Source organism: Neopelma chrysocephalum, unplaced genomic scaffold, assembly GCF_003984885.1.
Source record: "Neopelma chrysocephalum unplaced genomic scaffold, ASM398488v2 Primary Assembly neopelma1_59, whole genome shotgun sequence".
Lineage (NCBI taxonomy): Eukaryota > Metazoa > Chordata > Aves > Passeriformes > Pipridae > Neopelma > Neopelma chrysocephalum.
In genome coordinates, this window is record NW_020897714.1 from 15,443,814 (window position 1) to 15,455,821 (window position 12,008).

A 12,008-nucleotide genomic window follows, 5' to 3' on the forward strand; every position below is an offset into this window, starting at 1 on the left:
CCCTCAGCCCACTGAACCGCTTTTCCCCGCATCTTCCCCTTAGGGCGTGGCGAGGATGCACAAACCGTGTTTTTTTCTGATCGTGTGACAGTGGCACTGCAGAGAGAACTGGTGGTCTTTAGGCTACCGTTGTTAGGACTACTCTGAATGTCTCTGTAGTTCTGAGGTTGGATGGGAAGGACTGGATGTACTGGGAACCATCTGATATAAGAATTGTCAGGTCAGCTTCATGTTGTTCTGGTAGTAGGTGGCTTATATGCTGTGAAGCATAAGGATAATCATGCCTATATCTTCACTTCAGACCAGAAAGAAATGTGTGTTTTTCTAGAAGCTGGCTGTGCCTGACTCAGAGTATTACATGACTGGAGAATCCATATAGGGCTTCTTCAACACAGACATGGCGAAGACCCTTTATTTTCTATCCTGTGTCTCTAGTGTTTCTTCAAAATAAATCCTGGACATCCTGGTGACTTACAAAAAGCATTATATTTCTGTCAAGGTCACTGCTATTACTGGATGAAAATTAATCAAAACTGGCTATGTCAGCCATGTGCATGTTTTTAAAGGCTTGGCACAATTATCAATGGATACTATTTCTTTCATGGAATATGTTTTCCTTTCACAAGGGGACGTTGCAAATGATAACATTTCTCTCCATTATTTTGGTATAACTTCATGACTTGAAAAATCAGTCATCCTGACTTTTAAATCCATACCTCATTTCTGCTGGCTATCCTTGCAGTCCTTCATTTTGTAGCTAAGGGCCCACTGGGGCCATGAAATTAACATAATTCCAATATGGAGGATTTGCCTGTGTTCATCATGGCCAAATACACACATGATTATTCACACAGAGACAGAGGAAAGCCCTTCAAGATGAAAGACTGGAGGAGATCTCTCTGAATTCTGGCAACCCTTTGTCTTGTTGATTCTAGCATTTTTTTCCTGCCTCAGTCACAGTGAGTCCAGGAGGTTAGGTCCGGCAGAGTGGGGTCTAAAAGTGTGATGGTGAAGTAATTCCTCTGCAGCATCATTCAGCTCAGATATTTTATATAAGAGCATAACAGTCTGGCCCTGAACACTCATGATTCCTTTGTATCTCTTCTTTCAAATGACTTGTCACTCACTCTGCTTCACTTATATTATCTTCTCTCTTCACCTACAGGAAAGGGAATTCAGTTCACTCTCCTTACTGGTTGCCATTTTGTTCCACTTCATGCATGTTTTCCAGCACCATTTTATAACACATGCACACACTGAGGACAGTTCACCACGTATTAATGAGATTCTCCTCTATGAAAGGGATACATATAATATACACGTCCATCACCCATTTGTCCATCTACCGCTCCCACTGTATCTATTCCTCGACCTTTTATGATTTGTAATGCCAAAGCAAAATCTTAAAGCATTAAAAATGACAGATCTTTTGTCTAGAAAAAGCAACTGCTAAACGCAAAGAAAAAAATCCATTCAAGGCTCCCCAATTCAAAGACATCCCCTCTGACTCAGTGAGTCCCTGGTCTACAAATCACTAGGACCCAAGGGACCATTTTGATGAGATTAACAGATATTGTTCTTACCATCTTTATTTACTGGCATCTGTCACAGTTGGGATATTGTCCCAGGCTGAAGTTTCCTATGAATTACTCAGTTCTTCCAGTGTTATGATCATGTGTCCAGAACGCAATTCAAAGGACAGCAGAATATCAAGGCTGTCCTGCTCATATTGCCCATTAATTTGTCTGCACTCTGGATCCATGATGATACTATTAACTGCAGAAACAAGTCCTACTTGTTCTACACTGTGTATTCTTTCTCTGACCTCTCCCAGACTTACAGCTCATGTGTTCCCAACACTAGCCCCATAGAGCTAGTGTGTCCTTCAACTTTAAAAAGGATCGTAACCAGCTAACCCTGCTACCCTAGGGAGGAGGTGACCAAAGCAAACAAACAAACAAGCCCACCAAAATACCAAACCAGAGCTAAGATCACTCTCCACATAAGGACAACAACCACATGTTGTAAAATTAAAAAAAAAAAAAAAAAAAAAAGAAAGAAAGAAAGGAAAAATCTAAAGCCAAACAGATTTCAAGATTAAGAACCCTCCTTTTTTTTTCATTAGTGTCAAATGCAAACAAAAATTCCTGTCTTCATCCATTAATGTGGCTGACACTGATAATCTGTGAAAGCCTTTACATGTACTCAAGCATGTCAAGGCCTGTTTTCTTCTAAAGAATTAATAAAAGAAGCACAGATTACACTTTTGCCTCCACTTAGGTTTTGGTTCTTTTTTCTTTTCCTCTCCCCCCTCCCCAGGAAGTTGTTTATTAAAAGGAACATGCATTAGAACTGGACAATTAATATCAGAATTACTCAAAAGTTCACCTTGTTGATCAGCAGGCCCTTTTCTCAACAGCTTTGAGTAATTTGGGCTATTAAGTTTCCTTGTACGTGTCTCCTATTGCAGTTTGAGCAAACCCAAAACCCCAGCTGTTTTTTCTTTACTTACCACCTCTATACAGCTGGATAGTAGGTGACCCCTGATTCTGGCTCCTCAGTGCTTACCTGCTCAGTGCTAGTCTGGTTGACCATATAATTAAATATAAGGCATTACAAACTACTAACCTCAAACAGCACACAAAAGTTAAATTTGTTAATCTTTTCCTTAATTCAAACCCAAATCAACAAAATCTTGATTGCCTTTTCAGTTCCAAAGCAGAAAAAAACCTGTGTCAGGAAGACAAAAATTTAGTTTTAATATATTCATTATGGAAGACAATCATTTCTGGGACCAGATCATACTAGGCAAGTTGTAGGCAAAACAGGCGAAACCTATTCTTCCTGAATGTGCCCAAACTGTATACATATAGGCTCATGAGCCTGTGAAGCCAGATTCCTGACTTCACAACTGTCTGATAGCAGGAGTGCTGAGTGACTGGCCTCATTTATGTATTGTGGGGAAATTCAGGCACCAGCCGGCCCTTCTAGTGCCCTTGACAGTCCGGATGACATACTAACCTGGGATAATGCTGCTCTGGCACCAGACCATGTGCTGCACGGCACCAAAGCATGTACTGTAAAAACATAAGCTACAGCACAACACAAACTTACACAGTGAACAACTCTTCAAAACCTTCCTGTTCCCTTCCTTGAGAAGACAGCCAGCTTATATAGCTGGCACACAAATATTACCTTGCAATACTCCTTCTCTAGAAAGATGGTACAAACAGCCTTATCTAGAGCCAGTACCTGCTTCACCTTTACACCTCTGATAAAAACTAGCAAGACAGCACCATTTGAGGGCACCCTTGCATGGTGTGTAACAGTGCTTTGGCTCTAATTGTTAGCTAAAGTCCAGCCTACATCGTGTATGAGTGCCACCATCATTGCCTGTGTGGCAAAAAATTGGATTGCCTACCAACCCAAATGTACCTGGAAGCATGTCACATCAGCATCTAGGGGGTCAACAGCCAGGAGATGGCAAATTGTAGATTAGCTGTACATGAACTCTGTGTCCAAGGACACTTTGTCCCTCATAATAGCAAGCACATTGCTGGCTGGAGAGGGAAAAGACATTTAGATTGGACACATTGCTCCCTCCCTCTTACCAGAAGTCACAGACAGCCCTGGCAAACAAATAGGAAAGAGTGGAGGGCAGAAGGCATGTAGAAGTACTAAGGTGTTGTGGAGAGGAAGAATGAGTTGCTTAGCTCCATGAGAGCTGCTCACTGGTCTGAGCAGCCAGGATTCAGTGCTGATGAAGATGCTGCTATGAAAGGACAGTATGGTGGCACCCCTCCTTGGTGAAAGCAAGGCACTCTCGATTCAGGAGGAGACAGTTTTTTTGGGGAGCTATAGCTGATGGTGCTTCTGTTCGTGTTGCTTACCTTTCATGGATACTTTGTCTCGGGGCTGGAGGTGTCCTCAATCACTCACTGATGACTATATTAAAACAATGCCAGGGTGGTCCAGAACATAGATTGTCAAATGTCTTGGGTTAGTTTTAGAAGACCAAATCACATTAAGATATAAATAATCCTATTCTTTGACATATGACTGACTGAGGACCTTTTCATAGTGTGTGAGAAAAGTAAAAATGCATCAACTTTATAAACTCACATATACTAAAGAAAGGTCCTTTTTTTTTTTTTTTTTTTTTCTTTCCCAGGAAGAATATACTTCCTAGTACCTCCTAACTATGGACATATCCAGGTTTTTCAATTGCCAAATGACATGCCATGGCAATGAAGACAGGAGGCCTCAATAGGTGCCCCAACCCTTAACCAAGGGTACAGGGAGGAGTGTTCAACATTCCAGGAAGCTGAGTCTACAAGGACAGTCATCCATTGCCCTTCCCTATTTTGTCCTGCTCACTACAGATGCTCATCCATACACTGAATTTAAAAGGCCTCGTGTGACCTCAGCTCACTTAGGAGCTTTAACAGCAGTAGCAGCTGCAACATTAGTATTAAGTAGACAGAGACCTGTTTTGCTGAGCTGCAACAAGTTTTCAGTTTGGTAGGTATCACTTTAAAATTCCTTAGCTACATGTTAAAAGTTGCTAAACTGTGCTGGCTGGTTGGATCACACAAGTCATTACATTTGTACCTCAGATGAAGGATGAAGTCACTGAGGGCAAGTAAGGCATGGGTGTAACACTGTAATAGGAGTGTAATCACGGTTGAGGGAGCATTTACACCTCTTTCCTGTGGAACATGTAATGCCGAGTGCAGCACATAATATAAAGGCGCTCACCTAAATCTCTCTGGAAACTGCCATTTGAAGCAAGGAGAGGGACTGTGGTGCCCAGATGTAACAGCTGTACATCCTCCAGCTGTCCAAGAACGACTGACCACAGCACTCACCTACATTAGGTAGAGCAGCCCATTAGCCACATTTGTGTGGCTGCTCTCGTGCTTAATGCCTCCTAACAAAATTGTTTGAGAACAACTGCTGTGCTCCCTCTCATTACTGCAAACATATCTAAATATGACCCAGAGCTTATTTTCTTAGGAACAAGTATTGACAGGTCCTAAACTGGAGATGGGAATGTTTGATAGTTCTCAGGTGTAGTGCCAGTCCTTGGCTGTGGCTTATGTGTCTCCTTGCTTATGCCAAGAGGTCTAAATATCTAAATATGCAAAAGTTGGACAGACCTGGGTATCTGCAGGGAAGCGACATGCAGAGAGGGCTCAGATTGCAATCTTTTGCAGGTTTGTGATGTAATGTGTCCTGCTGGGGTGCCCATGAGGTGAGAAGGATTGAAGTCACTCATATGAAGTAGGCATTACAGTGGCACTTTCTCCAAAAGTATCTCTGGAGATCCTGATATTACTTTCCTTCTCTTTTAATGAATATGAAATCTACTTCCCTCCAGTCCTATTGGGAAAACCAAACTGCATGTAACAGTCTATGTGGTGTCATCCTAATGAAATTTTTCTACAATATCCTGTATCTAAATCAGGATTATTTCCCTTTCTCAGCTGGAGGTGAAACTCCTATTCCTGCCTTTTAGGTAATCCTCCTATTTTAGGTAATCCTCCACATTTTTCCTTTGTGTGAGTACATCTGTTCATTTTATCTGAACTATCTGCTTAGATTGCGGAGTAGCTCTTTTTAAAATTGCCAAATACACCTTAACTTTCCAAAATATTGTTCCTGCATATATTTCTTTCACGTAGAGAAGAATATGTGTTCCAAGCAGAAATTCGATGTTACTAAAGTTATTTTATGTCTTTTCTGCAAAACCATTTAAAAAAAAAAAAAGATCCAAGCTTCTCTCTGTGTCATAAAATTTCTGAAAATTCAATTTATTTTAAGATAGTAGATTGTAACTGATGGAGATCAGAAGCTGACATGCATATATTTAATGGTCCTTGTTGAGAATGGGAAAAGGGTAGCAACTGCTGGGAGAAAAGCCAGGCAGAAAATTGGAACAGTGATCATTTTAGCCACCTCCATTTCAGCCACCGATAAATGTGAATCAAAGCTCTGTGAAGCCACAACCAAGAGCTGGAATATTTACAATTCCTCCAGCAGAGGTTACTGAAGTAAATGTGTTCAAAATAACAAGAATAAGCAACATCAGTTTTTCATATTGCTGATATGTCACTTACGGTCTATGTTTTTCCTCTGTCTACATGCTATGAAGTCTCTAGACAACTGTTAAATCTCATAGCCTCACAACAGTTGCTACCTTATTACACTGTGCAGACAAATCAATGGAAAGTTTTGATCATTTATTTACAAACATACACAGGATAAAGGCTTTAAAAACATATATATTTTACTTTAATTTTGATAATTTCTAAAGGTATATCTGCAATATCCACATCCACTCCAATTTATTTAATCCTTGTATCCTTATTTTATGTTACACAGTATTAACAAAGAGGACCTTGAAAGTCAAAATTTGATTAGCTCTTCTCTAAATTATCTTTCCATTGAAGCATTACAGAACTCAGGTGCACTTTTCCTGCAATGTTTTTTTCTGGTATTTCATTCTTATGTGGTGGAGGTTGCAATTTTTCCCTTCATTGCACTTATTCATAGTTTCACATTCTCTGGAACACAATTTTACAGCAAACTAAAATCTTTCATCTTATATATGGTTTTGGTATTTACAAAACAGTCATTGTAGATAAAACCATGAGATGGGAATAAAATTGCACTTTCCTAAGACTACCTATTCATACAATCTGAATTTTTGGTTGCTATTGTGTACTTAAATACTGTATTCACATTATGTGTTCTATCATACGAAAGGGTTGAGCTGTAGTGTAGCCTTTGTGATTCTTGGATAACTACAAAAGGCAATGATAATATGCTTTTTTTCATAATCAGTTACAGATTAATGAAATATTCCTCAGAGCTCTGTTCTGTTCAGCATATTACCCTGTCTTCCACCAGATATCAGTATTGATTGAATCCTTCCTGGTTCTTTATGAATGACCTATGGCCTACCTCTCCCCTTGTTAAAACTCAGGTTATCACAAAGTGCTCTAGTTTTTGTCATGAAAGTATTTCCTTATTTCAGTAATTGCTGTAAAATGCACAAGGAATAATTAGGTGGGTTGTATTTAGAGTGGGAAAAGGATTCAGAATTGGCTTAAGGTAAACCTTTGTACATACATAGTCTGTGAGATGTGTAAGAAAAATCCAAACAGTATTATAGTTTTAAATTGTACTACTATTAGAGAAAATACATAACAAGATAACACTCTCTGGGGAGGAAGAGCATAACTACTAAACTGCTATGCTAGTCCTTGCACATCTTAAATTACCAGAGAAACAAAGATAATTTCCATAAATATCACCAGAAGTTTAAGAGATTGCTTTCTTCTACAAAGCTGCAGTTTTGTATCAAATGACTATTTACTTGAAACTAAAATGCAACTTGAAAAGTAAATAGCTTGATTTACTTAATAATTGGTACAAAAATTCATATAAAAACAAGCAAACAAAAAGAAAACACCCCACACAAGGCAGTAGAGTAAGTTTGCCTCCCTTGTACTGAAATTCCAGGACGTCAAAATAAGCCAACTGTATGTTCATAAATCTCCAGATATTAATAAATTGCTTATGTTTCTATAAAAAGTGCAATAGGAGGCTGTACGAGACACTATTTCACTAGACTTTAGCGTTTTAAGAGGTAAAACACATGGTCAAAGGAACTGGTTCTTAATCCATATTCAGAGCTGAAAGAAGAGTTTGTGTTACTTCCTCCTCTTCAAAATCAGTTTAAACTGTCAAAATAGCTTTAAATCGGAAGATTTCAACTTTGTCCCCAAGAAAACCCTCTAAAGAATCAGATTGAGTTGTTGCTGAAACATTTATGTCAAAAGGAAATTTTTAATTTGCAAGGAAAAACAAAAGTTTCTCTCTTCAGAGGTCTCTCCAGCAGCAGCACACGGGATTTATCGCCTCTCCTTTAACTCAAACCGCGTGTTTGCCGCTGGAAACTCTCCCGAACGCAAGTACCTGCTCTTCTCCTCCCTCACCGGGGAAATGGGGCGATTTGGTGACAGAAATTCCGAGGAAAATACACTTTTGTTAGTCCAAAGAAACACAAATCGAGCACACCGAAGGGCTCCCCGGCCGTGCAGCGGGGCGGGCTCTGCAACGCACCAATCACCGCGCGGCTCCGCTCTAAAAATACGAGCATCTGACCCGCGCCAGCCCAATTGTGTTCGCCTGCTCCGCAGAGGACGCCGCCGCGATGTCCGAGACCGCTCCCGCCGCCGCCCCCGATGCGCCCGCGCCCGGTGCCAAGGCCGCCGCCAAGAAGCCGAAAAAAGCGGCGGCCGGCTCCAAAGCCCGCAAGCCCGCGGGGCCCAGCGTCACCGAGCTCATCACCAAGGCCGTGTCCGCCTCCAAGGAGCGCAAGGGGCTCTCCCTCGCCGCGCTCAAGAAGGCGCTGGCTGCCGGCGGCTACGATGTGGAGAAGAACAACAGCCGCATCAAGCTGGGGCTCAAGAGCCTCGTCAGCAAAGGCACCCTGGTGCAGACCAAGGGCACCGGTGCCTCCGGCTCTTTCCGTCTCAACAAGAAGCCTGGAGAAGTGAAAGAAAAAGCTCCCAAGAAAAGGGTGCCCGCAGCTAAGCCCAAGAAGCCGGCGACCAAGAAGCCTGCCAGTGCCTCCAAGAAGCCCAAGAAAGCAGCGGCAGTGAAGAAGAGCCCCAAGAAGGCTAAAAAGCCGGCGGCCGCAGCGGCCAAGAAAGCGGCCAAGAGCCCCAAGAAAGCTGCAAAGCCAGGCCGCCCCAAGAAGGCAGCGAAGAGCCCGGCCAAGGCAAAAGCGGTGAAGCCCAAAGCAGCCAAGCCTAAGGCAGCCAAGCCCAAAGCGGCCAAGGCGAAGAAGGCGGCGCCGAAAAAGAAGTAAATTATAATACCAGAAGAGACCTGCTCTACGTATTTTGTTATCCAACGGCTCTTTTAAGAGCCACCCACACTTTCCTTAAAGGAGCTGAGGCACCAAGGTCGTCCATAACCTGCAGCAGGGATCCGGTAATTCGTAAGTCGTCAAGAGGTCAATTGGGTTTTTTTTTTTTTTTTTCTCCCTAGGATTACCGAAAGAAACGCTAACAAGCACGGTATAACGCGGCGGCTTTAGGGAAGTGTAGACTTTTTTTTTTTTCTCCGAGTAATTAGTTTGACTACCAGGAAGCAATGTTAAGCAATGTTTTGTAATGATTTGATAAAAAAAAGGATGTATGTTTTTTTAAAAGATGTATTTTGTAACAAAATAATGCAAATGCCAGGCACGCTACTACTGAGCCATGTCTAATCTATTGTATTATTTCTCTTAAGGTGTCTCCTTAAATGCTTTTGTCTTATCTGCGGGAGGAGGGGAGGGTTTCTTTATTGACACGAAAATAGCCCTGAGCTCTCCCAATCCTTTTGTTCCCGCTGAGAAAGAAAGCTTAAAGTATTGAAAAAGACCGCCCTGACCAAGGATTGGCCAGCGGAGAGCCCGGCCCGCTGCCCCCCCCCTTCCCCCTCCCTCCCCGAACATTACGCCTCTTATCTCTGGAACTGTATCAGCCACTCTCGGAGAAGAAAAAGGCGGAAGAGGGGGGAGGGATGGGAACTCTCAACGAATAGTGTTCCCATGTTCTCCGACATAAAAACTAAACGGAAAGTATCCCATACCAGGAAGAATTTGCATGGGGAGGACGTTTTGGCACGCCTTTGTTAACGAAAACTTGGAAAGCGTTGCTACTATCACCAAGCCAAAAATGCTGTTAATAAATATGGAAAAAGACAAAACACGGGTTGAGTGATTAATATAAATCGGCATGACTGTGATATGGATAACTAAGCTCTCTTATGATTTTGTGGGTGGCTCTGAAAAGAGCCTTTGGATTATTTTCTCCGGAAGAGACAACGTGTCGCTTTTCCTTTGTGTTTACTTGGCTTTGGCTTTGTGGCTGTCGGTCTTCTTGGGCAGCAGCACGGCCTGGATGTTGGGCAGCACGCCGCCCTGCGCGATCGTCACCTTGCCCAGCAGCTTGTTGAGCTCCTCGTCGTTGCGGATGGCGAGCTGCAGGTGACGGGGGATGATGCGCGTCTTCTTGTTGTCGCGGGCCGCGTTGCCCGCCAGCTCCAGGATCTCGGCCGTCAGGTACTCCAGCACGGCCGCCAGGTACACGGGAGCGCCGGCGCCCACCCGCTCCGCGTAGTTGCCCTTGCGCAGCAGCCGGTGCACGCGGCCCACGGGGAACTGCAGCCCGGCCCGCGACGAGCGCGACTTGGCCTTGGCCCGCGCCTTCCCGCCCTGCTTCCCGCGCCCGGACATCTTCCCTGGCTCGCTCACCGCTAAGAAGAACTCGCAGCAGGACAGAGTGGGCAGACGGCGCTCCCCGTCTACAGCCCCGCTTTAGTACCTCGTCCCTTCGCTGATAGGCTGAGAAGTAGGTCTCGTCTGGGCAGCCAATGACGAGGCGAATCGAATTCTGACCAATAAGACCAGGCTATTGGGGAATGATGAGGCCTTGTATTTTGCCCAATGAGAGTGAGCAAGGCCGATACTCTCATTTGCATAAGGGGGCTATAAATAGCTGGCACAAAGCCGGTCACCGTCAGTTCGCTTCTCGACTGGACGTGGGGCTGTTTTAGTGTTTTGTGGGAGACGCGCGTTCTCAACTATGCCTGAGCCGGCCAAGTCTGCGCCCGCGCCCAAGAAGGGTTCTAAGAAGGCGGTCACCAAGACGCAGAAGAAGGGCGACAAGAAGCGCAAGAAGAGCCGCAAGGAGAGCTACTCCATCTACGTGTACAAGGTGCTGAAGCAGGTGCACCCCGACACGGGCATCTCCTCCAAGGCCATGGGCATCATGAACTCCTTCGTCAACGACATCTTCGAGCGCATCGCCGGCGAGGCTTCGCGCCTGGCGCACTACAACAAGCGCTCCACCATCACGTCGCGGGAGATCCAGACGGCCGTGCGGCTGCTGCTGCCTGGCGAGCTGGCCAAGCACGCCGTCTCCGAGGGCACCAAGGCTGTCACCAAGTACACCAGCTCCAAGTAAATACCTGTTAGAAATACTGTATAACCCAAAGGCTCTTTTAAGAGCCACCCACCTTTTCAAGAAAAGAGCTGTACAGTCAACTAAGAAGACTTTAGTTACCTAGTGTGGAACCTTATCTTGCAGTTTTGGGGAGTTTGTGCATGCCACTTATGGCTAGTTCTGTTAACATACTGGTTTGTAGTTTAGTGTGTTATTGAACATAAACTAATTGGGCAATAAATCACTATAACTAGAGGCATTTTTAACTTTTCTCAAGGTGATACCACTTGTTAATTTATGGTTCTCTTGCAACTCTCAATATCGTGTTATATGTAAGCAATACCTCACTGATCTAAGGGTTCATGTTATATGTGTTGTAAATTAAAAGACTAAAATATTTCTGCCTTTTTTTAGCCAGGAAAATCAAAATTATTACAAATGGATTCTTATCAATGCACAGCATAGCTATTGTAAGATCTACCATTTGATGGCGCTCAGTCTTTGGGTTTTTTTGGTAGTTTTTTTTATCGTAGCAGAAGAGGACCACAGTGCACTGTACTATAAAAGTATTTATGTAGTAACAAGTGACATTTATCTTAAGATGTTACCAATAACCCAGTGATTAATACAATTCAGAAGTACTTTCTACAATCTTTGTCTTCAGCAGTTCTCTTAATTATTATACAGTTCATGTGAATTTTACAGTAACTTGCCTAGCTTCTCCCTATGACTCCTTGAGGTTCCCCTTGCAACTAAAAAAAATATGTGAAATTCAATACTTTTTATACATATTTGACATTTCCTGCATTTATATGTCATTAATTGTATTAAAACTATTAAATATTAAGAAACTAGGCACTGTTCAAGCTATCAATTTATCATATAGCTACTTGTCAGGCTCAAACTACAGGTTTTTAGAATCACTCCATCATATTCTTGGATAATTAAATGCTACCATAGATAGAGATCAAAGCCATTATCACTTTTCAGCCGGGTCTGAAT

General features: G+C 43.1%; 3 protein-coding genes across 3 annotated transcripts; 2 read left to right on the forward strand and 1 right to left on the reverse strand.

The window, feature by feature from the left end:
- Nucleotides 1-8,201: 8,201 nt before the first annotated feature.
- LOC113965948 (histone H1.01) lies at nt 8,202-9,768 on the forward strand. Its single transcript, XM_027680042.1, has one exon. The coding sequence runs from the start codon at nt 8,222-8,224 to the stop codon at nt 8,879-8,881; it is 660 nt and encodes a 219-aa protein (XP_027535843.1). The 5' UTR covers nt 8,202-8,221; the 3' UTR covers nt 8,882-9,768.
- Nucleotides 9,769-9,809: 41 nt separating this feature from the next.
- Nucleotides 9,810-10,473, reverse strand: LOC113965949 (histone H2A-IV). The gene has a single exon (XM_027680043.1). The coding sequence runs from the start codon at nt 10,295-10,297 to the stop codon at nt 9,908-9,910; it is 390 nt and encodes a 129-aa protein (XP_027535844.1). The 5' UTR covers nt 10,298-10,473; the 3' UTR covers nt 9,810-9,907.
- A 4-nt stretch (nt 10,474-10,477) lies between these two features.
- On the forward strand, nt 10,478-11,121 carry LOC113965950 (histone H2B 1/2/3/4/6). Its single transcript, XM_027680044.1, has one exon. It carries the CDS (start codon nt 10,647-10,649, stop codon nt 11,025-11,027), a length of 381 nt encoding a protein of 126 aa, XP_027535845.1. The 5' UTR covers nt 10,478-10,646; the 3' UTR covers nt 11,028-11,121.
- Nucleotides 11,122-12,008: the final 887 nt, after the last annotated feature.

What these genes read in the sequence shown, in the direction of transcription:
- LOC113965950 (XM_027680044.1), top strand. Translation starts at nt 10,647, where the DNA reads ATGCCTGAGCCGGCCAAGTCTGCGCCCGCGCCCAAGAAGGGTTCTAAG.
- LOC113965948 (XM_027680042.1), top strand. Translation starts at nt 8,222, where the DNA reads ATGTCCGAGACCGCTCCCGCCGCCGCCCCCGATGCGCCCGCGCCCGGT.
- LOC113965949 (XM_027680043.1), bottom strand. Translation starts at nt 10,297, where the DNA reads ATGTCCGGGCGCGGGAAGCAGGGCGGGAAGGCGCGGGCCAAGGCCAAG.